The sequence below is a fragment of the Denticeps clupeoides genome, chromosome 2, assembly GCF_900700375.1.
Source record: "Denticeps clupeoides chromosome 2, fDenClu1.1, whole genome shotgun sequence".
Taxonomy (NCBI): Eukaryota; Metazoa; Chordata; class Actinopteri; order Clupeiformes; family Denticipitidae; genus Denticeps; species Denticeps clupeoides.
This window is the reverse complement of record NC_041708.1, coordinates 36,340,782-36,354,315: the sequence shown is the minus strand read 5'-3', so window position 1 is coordinate 36,354,315 and position 13,534 is coordinate 36,340,782. Positions and strand designations below refer to the sequence as shown.

Below are 13,534 nucleotides of genomic sequence, written 5' to 3'. Positions count from 1 at the left end.
CATTTTTCTCCCTCTCACTTTCTTTTTTTTAAAAGTAAATTACTTTTTGATATATATTTATATAAAAATGATGGCCATGACACCTTGTTTAAGTTTGCAGCATTTCGTCTGTGTTTAGGTGTGTGTAGTCCAAGAGCAATCTTACCTTTCACGCTCCTTTTCATCCGCAAGGCCTCGCCGCAGAAAGGCCGAGGTCGTCGCATGATTGGGAAGCGCCATCGTCCATTGTGGCAGGCAGATAAAACGCAGCCCGCCTGCTCTCAGCCCGGGATAACTGTTGCGCGTTATTGGGGATTAGCGGACATCTTCCCCCCCCAACAGGCGTCGTAAACAGAGCTGTAAAGTATAGGCTTTAGATTGTCTCCCCCCCCCCCCTCCTTGCGTCATCGCCGTAATACCACACATTAGTGTATTACAGACCACGGGACTCTGGGCTGTTCAGGTGGGAAATTGCAGGGGCCAGATGTCCTAGACGGTCCTTACCTGGTCTTCGCCGAGGCTTTGGTGTTTATTTTATAGCATTTATACACCGGGAGCTTCTGCCCCAACTCTGGCGGCTGCCCTCTCATTTGATGCCCTCCACGGCTACGTCCTGGCACTTTTGTCGTGAGCCCGCATTCGCTCTCCAGCCTCGCCGCGCCCGTGCGAGACACCGCCCGTCTTGAAGAAGTTGGACGACACAGAAGAGAGGAGGATACGTTGTGGAGCGAATGACCGTACGGTCAGACTTACACAACAGGCCCATGCAAAAAAAAACAAAAAAACACACACACACATATATCCAAATAATTCCACCAAATTTCGCCTCCCCCCTCCCCACCGCGTGGGACGTTTAGTGTCGTATCTGGCAGATTTTCCGTCTGCCTCTGAGGAGCGAGGAATTGCTTTTAAAGTGGGCATTATGCCAGGCCGGCGGCACAATAGAAAAACCAATCTTCTCCTCCTATTCTGCCAGCGCCGCTGTTATTGTGGCGCTTTAGATAACTGCGGCCGCGCGGCGGCTGGGAGATGGAGCGAGAGTGGGCAGCTGGACGCGGGGTCCAGAGGTGAGGGGGAGATCCTCCGGCACCTGTGTTGGTTTGGTGGGGCGCGGCCGGGCCGGGTCGATGTGTGTGGGGGGGGGGGGGCTCCGAACGCACAATGACCGTTTGTGGTCAGTCTCCGGAGTTAAGGCCAGACGGGCGTTAAAATTACTCAGCTTGACCACCGGCGGGCTTAAGGTCAAATGGGCTGCTGCTCCGAGTTCCTTGCAGCTCTGCCGAATGGGGGCGCTGCAATTGCTTCTGCGTTTTCAGACGAGCGGTGAAATTGCTTCCCAACGTTTTTGTGCATTTGTAGTGTTTTCCTCTCTCGATTTGATCCGAGAGCAAAAAGCTCGTGGAAAAATGTACAAACTCGCCTCCCGTCCCCTCCTCGGTGAAAGAACCGGGTAAGAACCCCCCCCACCCCCTTCCACGAGCCGAGACACTGGAACCTTCTCGGGTCCGTTCCGGTCATTATGTTACATTTGATTCTCAAAACCTCCACTTGTGACTCTGACAAGCCACTGGAAAGATGGAGCTGTCATTGGTCCCCACTCCTGCTAGTCATTTCGACTGCTCCCTGCATAGAGGCCATTGCTGTTATTGATACATCTTCATAACCTTTATCTGTGTCAGTGGGCTCTGCAACAGATTTATTTATTTTTATGTGACCATGTCTGAAGGACTGAGGGAAACACACTTTGTGTGTGTGTGTGTGTGTGTGTGTGTGTGTGTGTGTAAAGTGAGATTAGATGCAGGCTGTGGGATCTGATCTACATGTAGACCACAGTCCTCTGCCTGATTGCAGCTACTGAGTTAAATGTGGAGGCAATTTCACACCCGGCAGGAGTCTTTCCATAATAAAACATTTTCTCTCCCTTTTGAAAAATTAGATATCCCATATCAATTACTTCCAAATAATGTTGAACTCTGATTTCGTTCTTTCATGAAGAGCAATTCATTCTTTTCTTTCCTTTTTTTTTTTTTTTTTTTTTTTTTTTTTTTTTTAAATAAGTCATCCACCTCAGTCTTCCACTCACTCCCCCCTCCGTGTGCCGCACTCGCTCCCTGTCTCTTTAAGTGTGGGCAGTGTGATTACGCTCACGCCGTAATATAATTTTGCCGCATTGATAAAATAAAAATGGTCCTTTATCCGTCTTCTGATAATGCTCAATTTGCGGGCTATCTCCTCTGCCACCTCTTCAGGGCAGAATACGCTCGACCCCCCCCCTCCCCGCTCCCCCCCGCCCGCGCCCCGCCAGCCTAGAGCTGGTGAAAATCCGCGGGTACGATTGTCAAATCAATTATTCATTCTGTGCAATTACACTCGCACAAAGAACTTTTCTCTGCTCGGAGTGATGATTAAATTAACAGCTATTCCAGCTGCCTGATAACGGCTAATGGAATATTCATAAGCCGCCCAAATGGAATGTATGATCTCCATTAACTTCATCATGCTCACTTAATTACATGCTTGTTATTGTATTTACACCTAGTTAGAGCGCATGGAAGCTGATACACTCTCTCCTCAGACTTGCTAAGCCCGTCCGCCGTCTCCTGTCCTCTCTCTTACCTCAATTTCTTTCTCTTTCTCTCTCTTTTTTTTTTTTTTCATACCTTTCTATTGCTTTGTCTCTCTCTTTCTTCCTCTTATTCAAGTCTCTTTCCTCTCACTACTCTCTCCCTTTAAGGAATGCTATTTATTTTAAATACGACCCCTGCCGGGCCGAAAAGGAAAGCGAGGTCTCTGACAACCTCCGTGGCTTTTAAGTTGCTCTTTTATCCATTCCCTACACAGTGATTGAGGAACGGGGGGAGAAGAGGAGGAGGAGGAGGAGAGAGAGAGAGAACGGGAGAGGGGAGGAAAGAAAAAAAAAAAAAAAAAAAGATTATTTTCTCCCACCTTTCAAAAATGATGACATGATTGCTTTCGCTTGATCATGCATCATCTTCTTTCTTCTCCCTCTTCTTTCGTTCCTCAGGTAAATAGTCTGCTCCCCCCTTTCTCTCTCTCTCTCTCTCTCTCTGTCTCGATTTCGTGTGGCAGTGTTCTGTGTTTTTCCGCTCGTTTTCCAGCTCCTCGCTGATGTAAAGCGTGCGAGGATAATGGCTGCCGCTCCCGTGTTGGGTAGCGGTCGGCGCTGCCGGCCTCATATCTTTCCCCCGTGCGCCGTTCCGGAACTCAGCGGCGGCCGCCGGGTCCGGTTCTTGGCCGGACAAGTCGGGACGTTGTTCATATTGAAGGATTAAAGTGAAGCGTGTAGAACTTGCCGAATTCGGCGCCTTTCGCATGAGACCCGGTCACGTTCTGGCGGGAGATTCACTTTCAGAGAGTTCCTCTCCGGGTACAGGCGACCCTCGAGTTAAAAGGAGATTTTATGTCTGATTCCCGTTAGCCCACCGATGGCGCCTCCATCAGCCTCACATTGCTATTGAAGGCCCACCCGAGGAGATAAGTGACCCAGGATATCGACCCAATTGCCCGGCCCAGTGGCCACCCGACGATGAGGCTCATCCTGCCCCCAGCCTCCGCCGCCACCCCGTCCTGTCCCATGGTCTTCATGCTCACAGGATCACTGCTTCGCTATTGATTCGTGTAGTTTCCACTCCAGTTCGATTCGTGATGGCCTCTAAAGGCCAATTTCGACATGCCCCGGTATTGCGCGCCCAGCTCTATTGTCCGCCATCCTGCAGCTCTCGCAGATTCTGCCTCAGATGTTAGGACTTGGTGTCACGACGAGTTTATTTTCATACGGGGGACAATCAAATTTGGGCACAGCAGTGACACTGTTTTACTCCAATCCTCTCTTCTGTCCACAGGCAAGGTTAAAAGATGCTGGAATGCGGAGCAGCAGGTCTACAAGAAGCTGAAGGAGGTGGTGGACTCCACCTTGTCCTCCAGCGGCTACTCCGAGGTCAACCTCGCCAAACTCTTCCAGGCTTTTGCAGCACTTAAGTGAACCCCTGGTTAAGGTGTTATTTACCGCGGTGGAAATTACCATTTTATTTTCCAAGTGTCATGTTTGGTGCCCTTTACTCCATCATCATCATCTAATCCTCTACCTGATGTTGCCCATGTCACGTTCAATTAATGTCTTTTCATTTATGTGTGTGTGTGGAATTTTTGCCAGACCTTTGGAAAATAACCATGGCTTGTCATATCAGCCATGGCGTCCTGTGATGTTCACACAAGGCTTTGTGAATTAAGCGTTTGGCTATTGTGTGAATCACCAGTCTGCCTCGCGATGGCGTGGACAGCATTTGAGGTCAGTCAGGCCGAGCCGCGTTCTCCTTAGAACATCCATGTACACTCATCCGTCTCTTTAATCATTTGTGATTCCATGGTGAAATGGCCATAATGACGGGCTAAAGACTCTCTCAGCTGGCCACCCCTCAGACGTGCACACTTTAACCCACCCCGCAAGAATCTGAGGGGTAACAATCAGGGCTAAATAGCAGTCAAATTGGCGGGAAGGGGCAGCGGCGGCTTGATGGGATCTCGGCTCCTAAACGACTTCTCTCTTTACTGCCCCCACCTTCTTGACTGCACGGCAATTAGCCAGTGAAACAGAACCGGGCTTCTGATTTTGGCATTTTCGGGCTATTGTGACTCCACTTGTTCCAGTTCCCCCAGTTCCTGCTGGTGTCGGAGGATTGTTAAATGGAAGATGTAAGGCTGAGTGCCATCAGAGGGGACCGAGGCCGCTGCATTTGAGTGCTCTGCAACGAACAACCGTTTTTATTCCCGTTGATTGAATCTTTTTTTTTTTTTTGGTTGGTTGGTTGGTTTTTTTTTTCGTGTTGTATGCTGAATTTTTATACGTTTGTAGGAACTTTAAGCAATATTTTATTATGAAAATGATTGTTTCTTACTGATTTAAATAAAGTCAATTCCCTGTTCTCCCTTTTTGGTTTCATTATTCGTTGAAATATGAGTATAATTCGATTGTCCGCTATTATATGACTAATGAGAAAAAACGAGATCTTTGCATAATTGCATCGCCATAATCTCAACTGCCCCTATAAGCTTCAGTAATGGCGCTGACCTTTTGACCCTTAAAAAAAAAAAAAAAAAAAAAAAAACCACACATACATTTACATCACGACGTAGCGATAGTGTTCGATGTGTATGTACAGGTCTGCGTGTCGTGGGCCTTTCCACCGTGGAACATTCCACGGGCCCGGCCCGGCCGAAGCGGTTCCCTCGCCGCGCCACTCAAAGGCGGCGCGGCTTTGCATTCGCTTAGCGCCGAGCTAATAAGAGCGGCTCGGTTTTGTGATGCTAAGCTTTATTGGCCGCCTTTTCGGACCCGGCATGGGGGGCGTCGCGCAAAAGCGCCGGACAAGCTCGCCTTTGATGAGGGAATTAGTGCGCCATTCTCTCCCCATTATTCATGGCGTCGCGGAATATGTAAGTACCCGAGGGCGTCAAAAGGAGGACCGGGCCCATTGCAAAGTGCCCCCCTTGTTCCCCTGAATGGCGAGCCATGAGATGATAAACCGCTTAATACACTGAACTAATTGGATGAGGGTAAAAGAGACGGGGGAATTAAGGCGAGCCGAGAGGGGACGGAGTGCCAGCGAGCCGCCATTCAGCCCTTTCACCGTGATTTCTCCTCCGCGACACCAAAAGGGAGGCGAGGGGCTCATCAAAGCCCCTTTACGCGCCTTTCTCCTCCTCCTGCGATGGGTGTCTGGAGTCGAGTCCCGAAGGACCGGCGCTTGATTACGCGGAGTTGGAGAATCCGAAATCAGCAGTCAAATCAAACACGGACCGATCGGCGGGGGGAGAAGGGGAAAAAAAACTAAAAAAAAAAAAAAAAAAACGAAACCTCACAAGATATTTTACGCGTCCTTTATTTGGCGGGAATATTTCATCATGCGCGCGTTATCCCACAATGCAGCTGGGCCGTGTGTGTGTTGTATGTAGAGCGACGCGCGTTCCAGCGAAATACATTTGTAATTTGCATCCAATTATGAAAACGACGTCTCCCAAAAGCCTGCGTGGTGACGTCACGCCACACGCGTTCCGAGTCATTTGTGCGGACCTGTTGACGCGCGAGCTCATATTCTAATATTGGTCTATTTATCTGTGTTCCTTTACGGGTTTGCGAGAGCTGACAGGCCCCGTCACGTTACAGTAAAACGACTTGTTACGTTTTATTTCTTCATCATTCGATCTCTTCCTCACAGTCGTTACACACAAACAGTGTACAGGGTCGGCTATTAATGTTAGAATTAAACGATCACCGAGAACCAGTTGACTAACATTTGTCGCTAGTTATTATTATTATTATTATTGATGTTAGGCCCTACACTGAAAATCTCTAGTTTAATATAAAGTGATTTGGTTTGATTACTCTGGATCTGTCGCAATCTTCGTTCAGTCTGCTTACATCGCACAATATCTGAATGCAAATTCGTTATTATTTATTTTGATAAAATTACAAAAAATGTATCTTTTATATATACGGGTCTTTGGGTTATAATTGTTCAATTGGGAGCAAATTAAATTGAAAAGTAATTCTCAAATTCCATTTTTTTTTTTTTATTTAAAAAAGTCCACAATTAGATCTGGACTTCGTGGGGGAGGGAACCTACCGGGGAGTTGCGGTGATCAAGAGAAAATTGCTTCCACGCAGACCTTCTGTGTTTATGATCTTAACGTCCGGACTCTGAATAGTTCAAGTATGACAATGCGGGGGGGGGGGCACCTCTCTGCCCCCCCACCCGGCCTGATCCTGCTTGTATGAGGCGGGATTAGCGGGCGTAAAACAAGGAGGAAGGTGGGGGGGGGACGTGTAATCCTGGAGGTAATTTCACGCGATTTGCCTCAGCACCATGGACGGGTCAAATGGGGGGGAAACGACGGGGCTGAAAGGAGCGCATTGATGGCGGTAATGGCGACGCTCCTCGCCCGAGATCCAGCGGAGGAGGAGGAGGAGGAGGAGGAAGATTAATCCGGCGAACGAGGTTGTTACTTCATTCATGAGAAAAGGACTCGGGGCCCGGCGGAGTTCTGGCGATACACACGTTAAGACCAATTTGGGGGCTTTCGAGGTTTTTTTTGTTAACAGGCTGATAAAATGAATTTATGGCACTTTTGTGGTTTAAAAAGCCAGAAGAGCCCCCCCCCCCCCCCTCCGCCCTTCCATCAAGCGGCGTAATTGCAAATTGGCTTGTGGGGTGACCGCGGTAGAGTAGGTGCTTAATTACTCCCGAGGATAAATTAATAAGGAAAAATGAATAAAATAAATAATTGTTCGTGATGACACCTGACAATTTTGATAATAGTCGCGCAAACGTCGCGCATCGCGCTCAGGATGCGAATCCTCTCAGATTCGTGTGACTATTATAATAAGAGCCGTTTTGCTATGAAGTGGATGAAAGTTGACAAACTTCTTTCTTATTTATTATAATTTTTTTTTTTAATATGAAGAAACGTAAGAGTGAATTTGAAAGCGCTCTCTTTAATAATGTTTGATATGTACACTCTGAACTGGTCACGAAATTTCATTTATGCCCTCCACACCCCACCCCACCACATCCAACCAGCACGTGCACTTCATCCCACAAAAAAAAGTCAAAAATCTAAATTGTCTTAAAATTATTCCAAAATTATAAATTCAGAAATTCAGATACATAATAAAATCTGAAATGTACACTTTTTTTTTTTCACCCCACTAGTTTTTATTAAATTTTCTTTTTGGTGCTCTATGCTCTCATTTCAGGCAAATGTACACTCACCGATAAAACATTCTCTCTGAGATCAAAGCAGACATAAATTATGATCTAAAAACCTAATATTTCATGAACACAGGATGCTTGTCTACTGGGACACATTCGTACAATACTACATCAAGTGCATCTTTTCAAACTTTTTCTTTTCCTCAAATATACAAGACTTGTTTTTTTTTTTTTTTTTTTTTTTTGGTCTTTTTGTGTGTGTGTGTGTGTGTGTGTGTGTGTGTTTACAGCACTATATACAGAGATACCCATCACAGTATAATGAATGTGGCAAATGCCACGCTCAATTCAAATGAATTTCATAAAATTAATGAGAGGAAGAAAGAAAAAAAACCGAAAAGAAATATATATTTATATATATATTCAGCTGAATATTCGAAAGCGGCCACTTCTGTCCAAACGTTACGGTGGATGGACAGACTGAAAGTAGGGCAGAGAATTCTCTGGCACCCTTTTTACGGATTTCCTTTGGCATAGTGACCTCAGCCCCGAGCGGGCGGAGGTGAAGACCGGGTCTGGAGTCCCGCCGAGTGCCGTGGCCGGGCCCCATCAGGCCGGCGGGTGCGGGCGCTGCGGACGGTGGGCTGTCAGGGTGGCGCGGTTAGATTGGGTTGAGGTGGCTGACTGATGTGCTCACGTCCCTTGACGGCGGGTTCACAAGCCTGAGAAAGCCGCGCGCCGCCGTCCATCGGTGGTGAAACGAATTCCAGGCCTCAAAGCACAGTTCCGTGTTGCCGGTGGCCCTTTCTCATGGCTTTTGGTCATGCTTTTTCAGGGGGTGGGGCTGGTTGTGGTAAGCGGCGGGTCGGGGGGGCGTGGAGGAGCTCGGCAACTCAGCACACTTCTTTCCCCGCGGCGCCGGGGGGCAGGACGTTGAGCTGGGTGAGCTGGGCCGAGTGTTCCTTCGCCTTGAGGCGGAGCGCGGCGATGCTGGAGGCCCTGCGGTCGGCCGCCGTGGAAGAGGAGGGGTCGGGAAGGGCCGCGGCGGGCTGCACCGGGCCCTCCACCGGCGGGGCGGGCTGGCGCAGGAGCGCGGCGGCCGTGGAAGCGCTGGTCAGCGGGCCCATGCCGGAGAAGAGTCTGGACACAGCGGGAACACAACGGATTCAGCCGGCCTGTTATTAGCAATCACCAAAAAAAAACCATGACAGCGGCGGCAGGCGAATAAATTAGCGCCTCCTTCGGCAGCTTGCGTCTCAGCGTCAGCCACTTACCAAATTACCCTCAACACTGCCATTATTCCAAATCACACGGCAAGGCACACTGCCGCACCCGGGCCCTACTCTACACACAGCTTCGCACCATAAACACGGAGCCCGGTTACCTGCCGAAGGTGGGCCCGATGAAGGCGGGGTGCCTGAACATGGCGGTGCCCAGGAAGGTGCCCAGGCCGAGAGGTGTGGCAGGAGGGAGGCCCGAGCCGTTCGGGGGCGGGGCCAGCCCGGGGAAGGCGGCGGCCGCGGCCGCTGCGGCGGTCCAGGCCGACTCCAGGGCCGGGTGAGGGTGGGGCGGAAAGGGTCCTCCGTCTAGGTAGTGGCTCAGGGGGTGCGCCGCCGCCAGAGGGCCCGGGAAGGGGAGCCCCGGGGGGTGCGTCGGGACCCCCGCCTTCTCGCGCTTCCTCCACTTGGCCCGGCGGTTCTGAAACCAGACCTGGTGAAGGGGGGTGGAGTTTGGTCATTGGTTCTAGAACACAATATTTGGCAGTAAATTCCTCTCCCACATAATACGAACATTATAATTACATTCTGTATTACGTTATTTATTCCCCCTTTGTGTTAAGCGGCTGCTCATTAAAACCTGGTTTAGACCCCAAAAAGCCCCAACGGGGGCTGGGTCATTAGTATCCATGGTAACCAGGGGTCAGGAAATAACAACTGGACAGAGCCCTAATAACAATTAATGCTGTTTAAATGAAATTCCTCCAAATGTAAGTGACTCGGGAAAGGGCTATTTAACTTTCCCACGACCGTCCACTCCCTCCCTCCCTCCCCGGCACACACACACATACACACACACACACTCCGCCAGCCCATCAGTGGTGGTGTGGTGTAGAAACATGACCGGCTGACAATGGAGAAAATGTCAACAGCAGCAGGACAGTGAAGGAGGAGTTCTCACACACACACAAACACACAGCAGCTTCTCCAAACACACACACACACACACACACACACAGGCCCCTGGTCCGAGCCGCTCTGCGTCACACGGCCCCGGGGGAATTTACGAGCTTTATCGCCTCCTGATGGAGCCCCTTAAGTGATTTGTTCACCCGCGGCCCCGCGCGAACATCTGTTGTTTTACGCGCGTAATAAGTCTGCTTTGAACACGCCACGCTGGATGGACGTGGAGGGCGTGTGTGTGTGTGGGGGGGGGGGCACCTTTAATAGTCCCTCATGGGCTCCGAGCGCCAAGCATCGGATCAATGCGGCTCTATCGCGATCGCAGGACGGCAAATCAAACAGCATTATCCCCTCCGCCCATCCCTCCATCCCGCCATCCCTCCGCCCCCGGCAGCCCTGTTTGCTCTCGCGCTAAGTGCGCTTTTATGAATCGCGCCCGAGCGCGTAATTGCCAGTAAAATGTCCAGCGCGCGCTCCGTAATAACGTTCGATAACAGGAAGCACCTTTCCTCATTTAACAAAGTTCCGATTAATCGCCGGCGCTCGGACGTGCTGTTCAAATACCGGGGTAAATGCACGCATAAAAGCGCGCAGTCCTGGCGCTGACAGCCTGCGTACGTTCCAATTAGCAACGAACTAATTAACGCCGTAACCGACGGTCATTAGGAGCATCAAACACGAACTCGTGTTCATCAGAAACATTTATTCAATTGCATCAGTCGTCAAAACGACAGACAGGACAGAGCAGTGATTTACCACCAATTTAATCATTTTAGATTATATTTTATATTCGATTGCTAGTGTCATTTGATTGGTTAATTAATTCAGTAATCGGTGTTCCTACAAACCTCACAGGGCATATTTATATATATATATATATATATAAAACCGGGATCGGGTGGAGCCGTGTGGAAAGTGCGTGGAAGGTGCGCGGAAAGTGGGATGCTTTTCGCGGGAATAAACGGCTCACCTGCACGCGCGCCTCGGTCAGGTCCAGCCGCATGGCGAGCTCCTCCCTGTAAAAAAAAAAAAATCAAAATTACCCGACAGTCACTTGGAGGGGAAGGGTGGGATTTTTTTTTAACCCAGTAATTTGATGATAATCGCAATAATGAGCGATTTATTGTGATAATGGTTTGCGCTTTCGGGGTCCCATTTAACCCCCCCAAAGCCTTTGAAAGAGCATAATGGCGACAATAATGACACAAACTATTACACGGCCACTCGGCGGCTCTGATTGCAATAATTCCCCTTGAATGAATCGATAAAAGCCGCCAATGAGCGCAGAATATGTAAAGTATGAATAATAATAATAACGGTAAAAACGGATACAAGGAGATCAATACCAGCGTTTTTATCACAATACAACTCGGATTTATGGGATTAATAACGGAACGGGTTATTTATCTGTAAAAACCACGACAACTCATTCTGCAAACGAAATTTTTAACAGATTGTTGTGAACTGTTAAATGCTTTAATACGTAATATTTTTATATCGACATATTGGTAATTTTATATATATGTATATATTAAATATGACATGATTATTAGTAGTATTGTACTTTAATAACCGCGTGAGTTGCACCAGGCCCACGGACCCGATAAAGTCGATTTTCTTTTTCTTTAGAAAAGAGTTCAACGGAATGGACTAATTTGATAATATTCTTCTGCTCCTTTTCAGCGCCTGCTGTACCTGGTGAACACGTCCGGGTAGTGGGTCTTCTGGAAGGCCCTCTCCAGCTCCTCGAGCTGGTAGCTGGTGAAGGTAGTCCTGTATCTCCTCTGCTTCCTTTTTAGCATCCCCTCCTCCGAGTCGCTGCCGGCGGACAGGCACACGCTGTCCTCGCCGTCCTTCACGTCCGCGTCGTCCTTGGGGGACAGGTCCGCGTCGGCGCACGCCTCCTCCTTCACCATGTCCTCCTCGAACTTGAGCTCCGCCAGGTCGTCGGGGCCGCGCTCGGGGCTGAACGGCGCGTTTTCCCGGTACGACTTGCTGCGGCTGATGCTGACCTGCGGGGCCTGGCTGATTTTGAGCGCGTCGCAGGCTTGGTCCCCGTGGTCGTGGAAGGCTCGGGGGGTGTCGGGGTACCTCCCCCCGGGACCGTAGAGGCGGCGCAGTTTGGGCGGCAGGTGCAAATCTAACACACACACACACACACACACACACACACACACACCAAACACAGTTTTAACACCGCGGCGGTAAAGTAAAAGTTGGTTTGTTGAGTAAGTGCGCCGCTCACCGTCGCCCGGGGACCCCAGCGCGGGGAAGGTCCCCGCGTCCAGCAGCCGCGCCTTGCAGGGACTCTTCCTGCCCAGGATGCTGTCGATGCAGTAGGAGGAGAGGCGCGTGGGCGACTTGCCGTCGTGCGCCGCGTCGCCGTCGTGCGGGCCGCTCATGTCGCCGCGTCTCGTGCTCGCTCGGTGGCGGGGGGGACCCTGGCGCAGTGGCGTCTCGCGCTCGTCTGTCGCGTCTCCCTCGCTCGCTCGCACGCGCGCGCGCGTCAATGGCATGTGCCGCGCGCCCCGCGCCCGTTACATTGGCGCGGAGCGCCGATCTGATTGGCTCCCGGGGGAAAAGGGCGATCTTACCGATTTTACCGTCTCAAAGTTCACTTGGATGTTGAGGGGAGCGAACATCAATATGAATAAACCCGGACAAAAAAGCGCGTTTATATTCACCGACAGCGACAGATTTCATAAACTATCCAAGGAGCACTACTATAGCACAATAATAAAAAAACACATTTATATGCTATTACAGTAATATTGTATACAATAATAGATAAATACACTGGATTATATACAATGATATACACACACATTCTAATACTGCTATTAATATTATTATTATTATTATAAAAAAATTAAAACAGCAAAAAAACAGCAAAGCGTTATTCTAAAATATGTGATATATTTTATTATTGGGATTATTATCATGTAAGGTAAAATAAGAAAATAGTAATATTTTACTAGATATATCAATTGTGAAACTTCTCGCAGCCTCGTGCGCCGTTAAAAAAGTTGTAATAATTAAAAAAAATAATAAAACCACTGCGCGGTTGAAAGTAAACAAGCCGCCTCTGCCAGACGCAGGTTAATGGATGTAAAATTTATCCTTTTATTATCTGTGATGAAATAGGACGGTAATTGTGCTCTCAGTGCATACAGGCCATTCTTCACTTTAGCCTCCAACTCACTCACACACACACACACACACACACACACACACACACACACTAATTGCTCGGCCATCAGATAGCCCCCGGATGATTGGCTTAAAAAGTGAAGAATGGCGATGATGATGATGATGCTGCAGGTAGCCGGACGCCTCGGGATTGCAGTCAGGTTGAGAATGTAATTTTAAATGAAAGTCTATTTAACCTGCTGCGAGTGGCGCGACCCCCATCTGCCGCTCAAACCCATCAGCTCAAAAAAAAATTAAAAAAATAAAATAAAAAAATAAAAAGGATCATTTTCACAATTCCGTCCCAAACTCCAACAGGCTGCGGTCACTCTCATCGAGCGGGTCTGGGATGAAGGGGCCTGCGGCCTTCATCACCACGACCACCTCGGGCTGTAATAACGCGGCTTCTGATTGGACGAGGCCTAGTTCAGACAGCGAACAGAACAGTTCTCCCTT

The 13,534-nt window shown here is 49.1% G+C and overlaps 2 protein-coding genes across 4 annotated transcripts in view; one reads left to right on the top strand and one right to left on the bottom strand.

The window, feature by feature from the left end:
• pola1 (polymerase (DNA directed), alpha 1) overlaps positions 1 to 4,775 on the top strand; it is a 42,606-nt gene extending 37,831 nt beyond the window's left edge. For all 3 annotated transcript variants that reach the window (XM_028959653.1, XM_028959644.1, XM_028959635.1), the window contains exon 37: positions 3,843 to 4,775. In XM_028959653.1, the coding sequence (XP_028815486.1) occupies positions 3,843 to 3,982 (140 nt within the window). In that variant the 3' untranslated portion in view covers positions 3,983 to 4,775. The remainder of the gene's footprint in view (positions 1 to 3,842) is intronic.
• Positions 4,776 to 7,927: 3,152 nt separating this feature from the next.
• Positions 7,928 to 12,426, bottom strand: arxa (aristaless related homeobox a). The gene is made up of 5 exons (XM_028969559.1): positions 12,135 to 12,426; positions 11,585 to 12,029; positions 10,860 to 10,905; positions 9,094 to 9,419; positions 7,928 to 8,849 (listed from the first exon to the last, which is right to left on the bottom strand). Exons 1-5 carry the CDS (start codon positions 12,403 to 12,405, stop codon positions 8,603 to 8,605), a joined length of 1,335 nt encoding a protein of 444 aa, XP_028825392.1. The 5' UTR covers positions 12,406 to 12,426; the 3' UTR covers positions 7,928 to 8,602.
• Between the last annotated feature and the right edge of the window lie 1,108 nt (positions 12,427 to 13,534).

Excerpts from the sequence above, each read along its gene's own strand:
- arxa (XM_028969559.1), bottom strand. The coding sequence starts at position 12,405 with ATGCCATTGACGCGCGCGCGCGTGCGAGCGAGCGAGGGAGACGCGACA. Across the intron at positions 12,030-12,134 it reads GCTGGGGTCCCCGGGCGACG|ATTTGCACCTGCCGCCCAAA; the intron begins GTGAGCGGCGCA and ends TGTGTGTGTTAG. Across the intron at positions 9,420-10,859 it reads TGACCGAGGCGCGCGTGCAG|GTCTGGTTTCAGAACCGCCG; the intron begins GTGAGCCGTTTA and ends CCCCTTCACCAG.